This window comes from Glycine max, chromosome 7, assembly GCF_000004515.6.
Source record: "Glycine max cultivar Williams 82 chromosome 7, Glycine_max_v4.0, whole genome shotgun sequence".
Lineage (NCBI taxonomy): Eukaryota > Viridiplantae > Streptophyta > Magnoliopsida > Fabales > Fabaceae > Glycine > Glycine max.
The window spans coordinates 15,612,074-15,626,554 of NC_038243.2; the positions used below are offsets into that span (position 1 = coordinate 15,612,074).

The window sequence follows — 14,481 nt, forward strand, 5'->3', positions numbered from 1 at the left end:
TTTTAAGTGCAGATCCTCTGCTATCTCTGTAAAAGAAGAAATTTACCCATTAATCGCACTCTCTCTTAATTTGTTTCCTTCCAGTTAAACATAGCCATATAGAGAAGTTTATATCCCAATAAAAACGAAGAATTTAAACGCCCGCAGAACGCGTAGATATTTACCTAGTCATGTGTATTTAGCTTAATTTGATTGAGTACTAATTATTCAACCAAAACATGGAAAGTCAGATAATTCTAAATTAATCAAGGGAATAATATGAATAAAATTTTCCAACCTGAGAGACAAAAACATCGGACACCCCCACTTTTGCGCTATACGTAATACGTGTCTGCCTCTCATAGGCTTTCAATCTTTATAGAATTCCGCAACATGTTTCACTTTTCTCTATTTCCCTTTCATCACCATAATCAACGGCTACCATTGCTTCTGAACACTTTTTCTCTCCTATTTAATTCTTGTATAAACAGTAACACCAATGTCTCTGTCACAGCCAATCTCTATACACCACTTACTATATAGATTTTTTCAATTGGAAAAAGAAAAAATTCGAGGACAGTTCTAGAGAATCTAGACTTCTAGACTCTAAGTAGGATGGCTGGAGAAATAAGAAATTAATATGCTTCCTACTGCAATAAGTTTCTTCCCAAATTTCTTTTAGTATTTCTTTATTATAAAATAACTAGTAAATAAAAGAAAGAGTTATAGTAACTTTACAAAAAAATTGCTATTAATTTTTATAAATTACTTTTCTAGATTTTAATTATCTATCATTATTAATTTCATTTATAATTTTTATTGTCCATCAATAATAATACAATAAATCAATCACTCCACTAGTTTATTTTCAACTGAATTAATCTTTTTTTAAAAACAATGTAAAACAACAATATTTTGTTATAACCATGGTAAGTAGAGTATTTGTTTCCTTAGTATGACTTTTTAAAGTATTTTTTAAAACTTCAATCTTATGGATTGATTGAGATTAATTATCGATTCAGAGTTAAGTTAATAGTCACATAAATAATATTTTAAAAAAATATTATTAGACATATGAATATGAAATAATTATAATATTATATTTAAAAACTAAAATAATAATTAAGTGAGCCTAATTTTATTTCATATGACTCTTATTATGCAACATGAAGATTAATTGATGATATTTTTTTACATAAGAAATAGTTGATGATATGATATGATATGATAGACAAGAAATAAAAAAATGAAAAATATTAATTAGGTGTTTAGATTATTTAACTATTCACAAATTAATATGTTTTTATTAAAGAATTCTTAGTTAAATTATATGCTTAAGTTACAACATTTGAGTTCAATTCCTATAAATTAAAAAGAAAATATTTGAGTTATGAATTCCTACGTGTTTTTTTTATTATACATTCGAATCAGATAATATTATTTAAAATAGTAATTTTTTATTTAAATATTTAATGTAATTATATATATATAACTCTAATTCAAAATTATTAATTAAGTTGAAACAATATATATTACTTGCATTATATTTGTTTGAAAATACCCCATTAAAGAATTAATAAATAGAAAGTTGTTATTATTAGAATTGCATTGAAAATTAAATAAAAACACACTACTTACAATTTCTATTAAGATTTTTTTTTTATCTTTAATGTTTTAACAAGTGATCTTCATCTTATAACATTTGTTGGAATTTTCCTTTTTCAATTTCTAAGTTTAATAAAAATCTCGTATGATATGAAAATTGATCGAGACACGATGCTATCACATACTAATACAATAATTTCTCATATATGCTTCCTCGTCATGACCTTTTCGCGCTCTCTTTTTCTTCTCTATCTCTTCTTTCTTTCCTCTGCTGCTTTCTCTTGAGCTAGTGTTCTGGTGGGTCTCCAACGAGGTAAACAACCTTGTCTCTCTTCTGGGTCAAAACTTCTTTGTTTTTCTGCCTTTTCTTGCTGCTCATTAGCTTCACCATTTCTATATGATTCTCACTTTCATTTTATTTTTCTACTTTTCATTTCTCTCTTTGTATCTATTTGATTTTCTTTCACTTATCGAGCTTCGTGTTTGAAACATACCCTCTTGGTGTTGTCAAATTTAAAGTTACTATTTTTCATGTTTTGTGATTTTTTTTTAACTTTTGCTTTGCTTGATGTTTTTGTTTTGGTAAAGTCTATCTGTTTATCCCTTTTGTTTTACTTTCCTTGTTCTTTTGTGCATAGACTGACACATTTGAAAGTCAGGACACGTGTTCGGTGGGTTTGGTATTTTGTGTTTTGATGGTTTTGTTTTTGGTTTTTGAAGGACTTTAAAGAGATATGAGAAGAAGGGTTGGCTGTTGAAGTTGTTTTAGGACTAAAGTTTGAGTTTTTATGCAAAGATTAATGATAATGGATCCGCGTCTTTGTGGTCCCCCTAATGAAATCCAGTTGGGGAATCAGAGATTTGAAAATGGTTTCTTTGATCAAAGTAGGGAATTTGGTTACCTGCAGTCCAATCTAGTACCAACTGACACACCTTCTTCATCTTCGGTTTGGACTCATGAGGAACCTTCTCCGGAGGATTGTGAATTTTCTGATGGAATTTTGAGTTACATCAGTCAGATCCTTATGGAAGAAGACATGGAAGATAAGACATGCATGCGGCAAGATTCTTTGGATCTTCAAATTGCTGAGAGATCATTCTATGAGGTGATTGGCGAAAAGTACCCTTCTACGCCTTTAGGGCATCCAAGTTCTGTTGATCCAGATGATGGTAGTGGGGAGCATAATTTATCTGAAAACTATGGTACTTGTTCTTACAATGATGGTGACCTCAGTAGCATTTTTACTAACAATTTTTTGCGACGAAATTTGGGGGAACTTCCTAACCAGAATTTTCGAGGCAATAGCATTTCACAGTCATCTTATAGCTCTTCAAACAGTGTGAAAAGTAGTGTGGAAGGGCCTGTGGACTCTCCAAGCAGTATTCTCCAGGTTCCTGATCTGAACAGTGAGACTCAATCCATTTTGCTATTTCAGAAGGGTGTTGAGGAGGCTAGCAAGTTTCTTCCAAGTGGAAATGGACTCTTTGCTAATTTGGATGTGGCTAATTTTTCAAAACTAAAGCCTCGAGTGGGGAGTGATGAATTGCCTGTTAAGGTGGAGAAGGACGAGGGTGAGTCTTTTCCTGCTGGATCCAAAATAAGGAAGCACCATCACATGGAAGAGGAGGATGTTGAAGAAAATAGAAGCAGCAAGCAAGCTGCAATTTTCTCTGAACCTACATTGCGATCATCCATGATTGATATAATCCTGCTTCATAGTTTAGGGGATGGTAAGAAGCATTTTATGGCCCGCCGTGAGGCTTTGCAAACCAAGAATGACCAGATAGTGGTGTCAAATGGTAAATCAAAGGCTTCCAATGGTGGCAAGGGGCGTAGTAAGAAACAAAACGGGAAAAAGGAAGTGGTAGATTTGAGAACACTTTTGGTTCTTTGTGCACAGGCTGTTGCAGCAGATGACTATAAAAGCGCGCATGAGTTGCTAAAACGGATCAGGCAGCACTCAAACCCTTTTGGGGATGGAAATCAGAGGTTGGCTCATATCTTTGCTGATGGCCTTGAAGCCCGCTTGGCTGGTACTGGTAGCCAAATTTATAAAGGACTTGTTAGCAAAAGAACATCAGCTGCTGATTTTCTGAAGGCTTATCATCTATATCTTGCTGCTTGCCCTTTTAGGAAGATGACTGCTTTTATCTCTAATGTTACAATAAGGAAATCTTCAGCAAATTCACCAAGGCTCCATATTATAGATTTTGGTATCCTTTATGGTTTCCAGTGGCCTACTTTAATTCAGAGACTTTCACTAGCAGGAGGAGCACCTAAACTTCGGATTACAGGAATAGACTTCCCACAACCTGGTTTCAGGCCTGCTGAGAGAATTGTAGAAACTGGATGCCGCTTGGCAGCATATGCTGAATCGTTTAAGGTGGAATTTGAGTACAATGCTATAGCGAAAAAATGGGAAACAATTCAACTCGAGGAACTCAAGATTGATAGGGACGAGTACCTTGTTGTGACCTGTTTTTATCGCTGTAAAAATGTGCTGGATGAATCTGTGGTTGTGGACAGTCCAAGGAATAAATTCCTCAGTTTGATAAGGAAGGTCAACCCGAATATATTCATTCATGGCATTACTAACGGGGCCTTTAATGCGCCTTTCTTTGTTACTCGATTCAGGGAGGCACTGTTTCACTACTCTTCACTCTTTGACATGCTTGAAACCATTGTGCCTCGTGAGGAATGGGAGAGGATGCTAATTGAGAAAGAGATATTTGGCAGGGAAGCATTGAATGTCATAGCTTGTGAAGGCTGTGAGAGAGTAGAGAGGCCAGAGACATATAGGCAGTGGCAAGCGCGAATTCTAAGGGCTGGATTTTTGCAACAACCTTTTGAGCGTGAGATAGTAAAGAGGGCAATAGAGAAAGTAACGACTAGCTACCACAAGGATTTTGTAATTGATGAAGATAGCCAATGGTTGTTGCAAGGTTGGAAGGGGCGAATCATTTATGCCCTTTCTTGTTGGAAACCTGCATGACTAACCAAGATGGTACAAGTGCATCTCACTAGGGCTTTGTGCATTAGTTTGACTTCTGAGGAGCTCAGGTACTTCAATTGCTCACTTTCTTAGTTCTGTTTAACAATGCTGGTATATTTGTCATTGTGGTTTGACTCATCTTGAACAAACTTCAATCTGATAATTGATCAGGGTGAGCTCAATATGTAGGGTTCGAGATCAAAAGTAAGGGTTCAAGCTGTGAGTTCAGTTGGGGAAAACATGGTTACTTAATAGCCTGGTATGAAAGTAGTTAATCTATGTTATTCTCCTATAGATCATTTATAAAGTCTATTGTGTGATAGCTAACTTGAGGGCTGTCAAATGAGTATGATCCAATCTAATGTTGCAGATGAATTTAGCATGTAATAAGATCAAACCTATATTGCTGTTACTCATTTTGAGCTTTCTACTTCAAATACTTCTGATAGTTTACTTAACTGAAGATGATATAGCTTGTGTATTTTGTGTATTTCCTCCTAACAATTAATGGAATATTTACTTTGGAGAAATACTTGTTGCACACCAGATGGCGTGTTGCTATTCGAGGCAAAAGTTTGACTAGGTCCACGTAGCTTGGATGCTGAAATTGGTTCAAGTGTGGAAGTGATGTACAAACAGCGGATCTCTTTACATTTGCTTTTGAAGACTTGTTTCAACAGTGGATGAAAAGTAAATTCTAAATTATTCACTCTGTTCTCACAATTTGTTGGATTCATTGTCCTTGTATAACTGTCTACACTGTAGTCCAACCTTATGTTGTCGTGTCATTGAAAGTGTTTGAATGCTTTAAACATAATGTAAAACGTTTTATTTAAAAATAATTATAGTGGACTAAAAGTAAGTTGATTGTTAATGCATGTATATATCCTAATGGTATAGAACATTACATAGTGGTGGACCTTGTGATGGGGGACCTCCTGTGTCGAATGTGGCTTTTAAAGATTCACATGAGGAATTGAATTTTTCTCCTTTTGTCTTTGGAAAGGTTCATATAGGTTTTACAAAAGAGTATGAGTGGAATTTATTGCAAGAATCAAAACCGTATTCATAAGAAAAATTATAAACGTTAATTCCATTTTGGGTGGAAGAAGAGAAAGTGATAGATATAATAAGTGATGTAATGAAAAATGAATTTAGGAATAGAAATAAATGAGGTGAAAGTGAAATGAAATACTTTAATTTTCAGTACGAATAATGGAAAAAAAAAGTTTCCATTGTTAACTATACTAAAAAAAAAAAATCTTATTTTTATGTACAAAAAACATGAAGTTTATTTCGAATGCAAGAAAAAGAAAAGGAGGAAAAAAAAGTGGAAAAGTGCAGATTGATAGCAGAAACTCGTGATGCACACATAAAAATGAAAACAACGTTTGAGATAATAATTAAAAGTGTCATATATAGTCAACAACGTGCGTGGAAATTGAAAATGAGAAAACTCTTCCGTGGGAAAGGTTAGATTACTATAGGTCTCGTGAAAGGTGTAAGGTAAATTAGGTATCGGTCTGAGGTAAAAAAAAAACATTTTTTTAGATTCCTAATTTTTTTTTATTATTAACTATTAACAAATTTTAACTCATTAAAATAAAATAATTTAGAATCTCTTTTTTCCTTAAAAATTAGTCAATCAATATCATCTTTTTAAAAATTAACTAATATCACAATTAAGGTCATTTTAAGTATTTTATTTATCCCAAAAAAATAAATCCTTATTAACTTTCCTTTAACTCATCCCAAATTTTCTAACTAACGTATCTCACCCTCCAGACTTCATTCTTCACGTTTTTTCATCTCTTTATCTTCTGTTCATACAAAAAATCTATTCTTCTCCTTTCCTTGAATAAAACATTGTCTATTGATCAAACTTTGTCTCCGCGACTCAACCTCCCTGGATTTGACATCGTCTGGATTTTGAACGCCTATAAACCACATACATACCGGTCTCCCGTGTATGGAGCCTTTCATCTCCATCCAGATGGATTGGTGGAACGATTCATTTCATGGGCATGATTCTGGGTACGCAGCAACACAACACGTATCACGTAGCACCCTTGCGCCTGACACAACATCTAAATAACAAAATCTCTGTCTGTTTTCAATTCCAGGTTCTATCGTTCTGTTCATCGATCATCATTTTTTATATTTATTTTAGAGTTTAGTTTATTTAGATTTCTTTAATATTTAGTTAATTTTTTTATTTTGATTATTTACAAAAGAAAATGTCAAATAGAAAGTATGAATCTGATTATGAAAAATTGAAGAAAAAAATGAAAAGTTGAAAAACTAATTGAATCTCAATGTGATGCCCTTGATACTAAGTCTCTCTAAAATTCTTATAAAAAAAAGATCTCTTTAACATTTTCGTTTTAGGTCCCAAGATGTTTGTACACGGCTTGTCTATTCTAAAGGAAAAGAAACGTGTGTGATGATTATGATGCGTCAAACAATAATTTTGTAAATGAAATCTCGTAGGTTTTAATTCCTTTGACTTAATGTCGTATATTTATAAAACTTACACTGTGTATTAGACAATTTGGATTCACGGAAAGAAGATATATGACTATTACAATGTACTATTAAAATAGAATAAAATGAAATAAAATAATTGTGACGATAATTTTTTTTATTCCATCTCATTCTTATAAATCTATTTTATTATATTTCATTCTCGTTTCATCAATCCAAACAATTGAACCTAATGCAATTGTATTTTATTTTCTTGCATTCTATCCTATTTTTTTTTATTAATCCAAACTCGACCTTGAGTTTCCTGGACTGAGTATGGCCCTCTCGTTTGTAGTTCCAAATTCCAATTAAAGAGGGGATCCTACAAGACTTTTGATATTGGTTTAGATTTTTGGTCAAATCAATTTCATAATTAATCAATTCTAGAAAAAGAAATCCAGAAATTTAATGTCAAAGATATTAATGAGTAAAAAAATATTTAGAAGAATTAATTTTCTTTAAATGGTAAAGTAAAATCAGTTTTGAAGTGTAACTACTTTTTTAAGTTTTAGTAAACACCACACTCAAATCAACATATTATTACGTTTTATGTCCTATTTGGTAGAGATGAGATAAACAAGATGAATATAAACAATGGATATAAATAGGTGAAAAGTAGAATGGAAGTTAAAAGTGCTTGATTGAAGAGAAATAAATAAAAAAACTAAAAATAGATGAGAAATAATACAAATACAATGAGTCGTACCATTTTTTGAATTATTTGCACTATCTTTCACTCTTATTAACTTAATTCCATCCCCCCTCCAAATTGTCTAAGAAAAAATGCTGCTAAAGTTAAAATCTTTTGTTTCAAAGTCAACTCTACTCATTACAACTATATATATTTTTTTACCAATTACAATTAAATTTTATTTCTCCTGTCACTCAAATTGGTGGCCACATGGGCCCAGTGTTAAAATGCATGTGCTTCCAACAGGAAACCAGTTTGCAATTATAATAGTAACAATTGTCAGCAATGTATTTTCTAGTAAGTTTATGCAGACAACTTTTTTTTTATTTTTTTTATACAACATACAGACAGCTTTTTAGTTTTGTCCCCATGAAAACTATTTTAATTTTATCATGGTATCATGCAATTGAAAACATTCAGGAATGTATTAGGATGGAATTGCAAACAATTACACTTGATAACATGAAATGATGTGCTGATTAGAAGACATTTGTTTTTCTCAAGGCGTGCAGGTACAGTACTAGTGAAGTCTATAATTTGCCTTAAAACAATCCTTTACTAAAATTAAATTTTGTTTCAGATAGCACTAATACCCATATGGTTCAATCCACAAGGATTTTGGGACCATGACAACAACATTCAAAAATCAAAAGCGAGTGGTGATCTGGGAAAATAAAGCCTTGAAATCCTTTGTTGCTGAACCTGCTCCCTCAGGTTTTGATGCCAAGTCAAATGCCTTGAATTTAGCCTCCTCAAAATTTAGTGCCTGTTAAACCAATTATATGAAGAGGGGGCATCGAAATCTCAGAGTTGAGCAGAAATTAAGGCTTGCTTAGATAAACTTTTCCATAAGTACTACCAGGAGAAGAAAATAAGAAGGTAAAATGCATTGAGCTTTTTCATAAGCTAAAATCAACTTATGTACCAGCTTTTAGAAATGTTGAATGAAAAGAACTTCTACATAAATTAAGTGCATAAGTTGATTTTAACTTATGCTAGAAGCTCAATTCATTTTACTTTCTTATTTTCTTCTCTTATAATATCCAAACATGACCTAAAAAATGGGGGAGGTGTTATGTCCATCAAGTTTATTAACAATAAAAATAAGATACCTGAATGCAGACTTCTGCAACATCAGATCTACTTATGGTTCTGGTTTCAGTCTGGAGAAGCTCATCATCCTTCCCTACAAGTAGTTCCCGAAGACCTCCATCTTTGTCTTGCAAGCCACCAGCCCTGGCTCAGTATAGAAAGTGAGGAAACATGGAAAAGTTAAAAAAAGAAGAAAAAAAAAAACTCGGCATGTTCATAAAAAAGCTCCTGACTCTAAACTATTTCTCTCATTAGCAATGTGAATATTGAAAACAAGTTACCTCGAAATATCAAAATTATATTGAAGATAAGTAACTGTGTAAAATGTAGTATGTACAAAACCTGAAGTGATTACATGTATACTGCAAATAATAAAACAATCATATTTTGAAGATTTTCTAGTCAGATGGTTCCTGCACTTTGGATAAGAAGTCTCATTTGAAAGCTTTAGACAAAGGTGCAATTGAGATTTTGAAAATTATATGGATTTGGATCCCTGATGTAGTTTAGAGAGTAAAATAAAGAAGGTATCTGTTGGTCACAGTTATCCATGGTTACAAACTGTTATTGATAGGGTTAAGAGAATGCCTAAACCTCTTGTTACCAAAGTGTATGTTAGGCGCCAACCTGGCAGTAATAGGAATAACTTACTGAATTCTGTTAGGAATAACTAACTGAATTCTGTTAGTTAAAGAGTACTATAAATAAGAACTCTAACTTATTGTAAAGGAGTTTTTTGGGCATATTGGGATTTGGGACTAACTGAATTGGGATTCAGTTAGAGTTGGTTACAGAAGTTCAACTGAATTGGGATTCAGTTGAACCTTCTTCAGTTGTAATTCCCTGTTCTGAGTTCTTCTTCTATAAGCAATAAAGATTCTCGTGATTTACCCTCTGTTCTTGGTGTTTGGCTCTGTTTTCTTCTATTTTCTTTATCCGTGATTTGCCAGTGTTATCAGTTATCCATATGTATGTCTTATATTAAATTTCAAACTATTGATGACAAAATCATAAAATCAATGGTTAACTGGTTATCAATGCTGTATTTACTGTGAAAGTTGATGGAGAATTCTACAACAGCATGTTTGTTGTATGCTCTTTTTTTACTAGTCTTTTGATTAGAGCAGCACTTTAAAAAGTTCAACTATCCTATCCTAAGATGAAAAGTTTTTGGGCTTGTCAGATTATCAAATACTGTCATAGGATGATTAAGTTTTCTGACTGTTGTTGGGTGTTGTCTTAGGACAATCCTCATGAGACTATATCTTCAGATTAACAAATTATCACATTTTGATTTCATTGTAGGATTGCTGAAAACTCAGGAACAAATATTCAATTATGGTATGAAATTATGAGTCATTTTGGTGAACTCTATGGAAGAAGCTTGGAAATACAATTCAGTTCCTCCCATCCGCCACAAACTAACAGGCAAACAGTAGCACTTGAAGTGTGGGTAATTTATTAAATATCACTAGAGAGATGAATGCTATAGAATGGGACTTCAATTTCCACAATTAGAATTTTCCTACAATTGATCTCATAACAAAAATTGAGTAAAAGTCTATTAGATGTAGTATATGGACCTATTATAATCTTATTATCCTGCTAGACTTAGCTCCTATTCCAGTTTCCAACTAATCATCTTTTAAGAAGTGACACTTAAAAGAGAGGGAAAAAAATTAAATGAAGGTTTGACTTTGAGTTCATGTTTTTCAATAAAATAAAGAGTATAAGAATAAAATTGATAGATTAGGGAAGCCAACAAGTTTCAAGCAAGGAGATTTTGTCTAAACTCATATTCAACAAGAACAATTTCCAAAAGGATGGTTTAGGCAGCTCAAGTCAAGAGCTATGGCCCTTTTATAGTTCTGAATAGAATTTGCAAAATGCACACAAAATTGCATTACTCAGAAATTATGAACTTCAATGTCTCTGACTTGTCTTCATATGAAGAAAAAAAAAAGAGGTCAATTTTTTCGACCAGGGGAGAACGATGGACAATTCTAGAGCTGCATGCATAATACATTTAACTTATGCTCTTTTGACTAGTCTCTGAATTCATTTTTCACATGTTTTTAGGAAAAAATAGTTTTTCATTCACAATGCTAGAAAAGTGTGTAGTCAATAAAGTATACGAAAAAGAGAAGATACTTAATTCTTAGGAGATGGTGCTTGCACCACTTCTAGTATAAATAGGTGCCTTGGTGATATCTTGCAAATTGAGTTCCCTATCTTGACTCTGTAAATCTTACAAGGATTCCTAAGAGTCATTGAGTCATGTTGTTTTCTTGTCCTTCCAAATTTCACTTTTGTTCCGTATCTGACATCAAAAATCTAATATATACTCTGGAAGAAGATACTTCTATCATTTGTTATTTAGGAAGTTTTTTTAAAAAATATATGCAAGGCACAAATTGATGTTAATAAATTGTGATCTTGAGTTTTTGATGGTTTTTCAGACAAACTAACACCAAATATTCTAAAAGTGTTCTGTAAAAAATCCAAGTATCAAGGTAACATTATAGTGTTGATTGAAAGTGTTTCTGGTGCAGTTTAGGTTTTGAGGACTAAAGTATCAACATTTTATTTTATTTGAAATACAATTACAAGGAAACGGTTAAGTGGTCTATAATTTTATACATCATTGCAACTAAAAGGCACATATATGAGGGGAAAACAGAAGAAACCAAGCTAGGAATATGTCTCAGTATGGACAAGAATTGGTGTACCTTATAATTGTATATGGGATGCCGGAATCAGCCAGATATTGCTCAGCCTTCCTTTTCCAAACCTGCAAGCAACATAAAACAACATTCTTCCTATCAAAGGAGGAATAATGGAAGGACATGGGGGAAGTAAAACATACTCATCCATTTAGGCATGTACCAAACTTGCATTTTGCATTAAGATGACTTGCAAGCTCTAATCATATAAAAGCAATGGCAGAATGCTAGGAGGGAGGTAGTTCAGAAATAAAGGAGAAAACATTACTAACCAATATATTCCCATTACCCAAGCTGTTCAAAGGATGGTTAAGGTCCGTTCCACCCATAGACCCTACTAACACAATGTGCTTCACTCCAGCAGCCTTGGCTGTTCATATATATATATAAAACAATTTCAATAACACAAGCATGCGTAAGTTTGTATTGAAATCTATGATTAATGGAAAGAAGAAATAGATTCTCACCGACATCTATTTGATTTTTCTGCCCAATCCAGTCAACCTAATATGAAAAAATCATTAAAATTAAAATATGAATCAAAAGGGGGATAAATTTAAAAGAATTACTTAAGCATAAATGCATAATGCAGAAACTGTAATAGGTTAACTTAAGCATAAATGCATAATGCAGAAACTATAATAGTACCTGTTCAGGATATGCCCCATCCTCAAAATAGAACTCTGGTCTTTGTCCTTTGGTTGGATCAAAACCAGGCTTTATCTGTGGAACTGCACTTGTGAGGATTATGAGGGCATCTATACCTTGAATTGCAGGAACAATACTTTCAGCATCTCTTATATCCCCAACAATAACGTCATCTGCAGCACCAATGTTCTGTTTGCTTTCATCTGTTCTAACCAGACCTCTAGCCACATATTGGTTTGGCCTCTCTCTTAATTTTTTGTAAACTATTTGTCCTGAAATGTAACACCAGTTCTCAGTTAGTGATAAAAAAAACATGGTATCTATCGTATTTCAGCTACCACCAATAAATGCATATGATCTTGAATTGAGCATTGATTGACCAGTATAACATTTTGTATAATCAAGGCATGTTTGGTTCTTGCCTATGTAACACACATCATATAAGTAGCATGCACAAATATAAGGCGGTAAGGCTCAACATCAACCAACAATCTGAACCCCTTGAAACTAACATAACTGAAAATTTTATACAATGAAATATATAGATATTTGATACATTATCCTTAAGCCAATCTGAATGGTGCATCAAAATCAAATCCAAAATACTGTAACCCTCGTCTATTATGTAAACAAAACCTTTGAAAACCGTTTTTTTAGCATAGTATCATACACTTTCATCATCAAGCTGAAGGCTGAGTACTATACAGTTTGTGTATATTTCCTACTTACTCGTGCAATTACTATATACATCTTTTCCACATTGCATCCTAATCTTTAACTTAATGAAATACAGGATATCATGCTGTGTATCCTTATCCCATACTCAACGTAGACAACGTTTTTTTTCTGATTGGATTGGCCAAATAGAAAACTGTTCATTATTTTTTAAATCAGTTAGCTTATTAAGTTTTCAGCTTTTCAACTCCTAGCTTATAGCTTATAAGTTACAAGCTTTCAGTTAACCTATACGCTAGTTTTACCAAACATTTATTATACTTTTAAAAGCAGAAATCAAATGAAAAATGCGAGATTTTTGTAATTACAAATAAATCCAGAAAGCATTGTCTAAATTTGTCTCAGAAAGCCACACCCAGTAAACAAATGAATATTAACAGAAGCCATAAAATTGTATCAGTATTTTTTCAATTCATGAAAAGTCATAAACTATTAACCCCGATTCAAAAATATTCAATTCACCTCTAAACTCTCTCTCTCCATAGCAAGGAAAAGAAAAAAACGATTTTGAAGAAAATCCCATCAATTAAAGCATAAAATAGACCGTTAAACTCCACATTTTCCACTTCTCAAAAGAACCCAACAACGAAAACACGAAAAAAGAAAAACCCCAAACGTCATTTTCTGGTCCAAAATCAAAGTTCTCTTCATCCCAACACACACAAGAAAAACAAGAATCCAAAGAAAACCCATCAAAGCAAAAACCAAAAATGCCTCACCTGTGCGACCACCCGCTCCCGTAACAAGCACAGTACTCTTAGACTCCGCCATGGCCACAACACCAAATCTTCTCCCCACTCTCTTCACACCCTCTTTCTTACTAAGTGGCAACAAACCCAACGAAGAAGAAAAAGAAGACGAAAAGGAAAGAGAGAGAAAGTGGCGGCTTAATGAGGAGGAAGAAACCGGTAGAGGAAGTGACGGTGCCACCACGCAGTATTTAAGGCAGTGGTTGGGAGAAGTGGTGGCTGCGCACAAAACAAAAGGGACACGTGTCGCCATACCAATCACAGTAGTTGGCACACTTGCATGGTGCGGGTGAGACAAGAAATAAAAGAATGTGGAAAAAGAGTTTTCAACTCAACGAAACGAATGAAGGAAGGATGCGACCTTTCAACTTCTTCAGCAATGTTGTGTTATTGATACGTTTGGTTTCGTCAGATTTTTCAGATTTTCTTATCTGTTTACCTTATCTCGGACCATGACGTCACCATCTATGCTATTTGGTTTAGTTTTAGTGACATTTTTATGTATTAAAATAAGAACTAAAGAATTAATGATGTCAAAAAAGAATTAATAATTAATAATATACGTTTTTACTGTTTATATATATATACTTTTACATTATTGCTGTGCAACAAAAAAAAAATTCTAAAGAGAAACTCACGGCATATTGGTTACAATGTATAACAAATACACAATTACAGATGTAAAATATTACACCATGGATATAAAAAAGAATGCACATTTAACAAAAATACATTCTACGGTT

At 33.1% G+C, this 14,481-nt stretch overlaps 2 protein-coding genes across 5 annotated transcripts; one reads left to right on the forward strand and one right to left on the reverse strand.

The window, feature by feature from the left end:
- The first annotated feature begins 1,754 nt into the window (after positions 1-1,754).
- Positions 1,755-5,451, forward strand: LOC100807788 (scarecrow-like protein 9). Of its 4 annotated transcripts, none has more exons than XM_041017036.1 (4): positions 1,755-1,897; positions 2,305-4,645; positions 4,749-4,836; positions 5,105-5,451. In XM_041017036.1, exon 2 carries the CDS (start codon positions 2,373-2,375, stop codon positions 4,575-4,577), a length of 2,205 nt encoding a protein of 734 aa, XP_040872970.1. In that variant the 5' UTR covers positions 1,755-1,897; positions 2,305-2,372; the 3' UTR covers positions 4,578-4,645; positions 4,749-4,836; positions 5,105-5,451. The 4 variants fall into 4 exon arrangements, with proteins under 4 accessions (XP_040872970.1, XP_006583594.1, XP_040872971.1 ...); XM_006583531.3 differs by having other exon boundaries at positions 5,125-5,451; XM_041017037.1 differs by having other exon boundaries at positions 4,767-4,836.
- Positions 5,452-8,110: 2,659 nt separating this feature from the next.
- LOC100794855 (uncharacterized) lies at positions 8,111-14,208 on the reverse strand. The gene is made up of 7 exons (NM_001254574.3): positions 13,709-14,208; positions 12,255-12,526; positions 12,074-12,110; positions 11,879-11,976; positions 11,613-11,674; positions 8,904-9,027; positions 8,111-8,557 (listed from the first exon to the last, which is right to left on the reverse strand). The coding sequence occupies exons 1-7, from the start codon at positions 13,989-13,991 to the stop codon at positions 8,438-8,440; spliced, it is 996 nt and encodes a 331-aa protein (NP_001241503.1). The 5' UTR covers positions 13,992-14,208; the 3' UTR covers positions 8,111-8,437.
- Between the last annotated feature and the right edge of the window lie 273 nt (positions 14,209-14,481).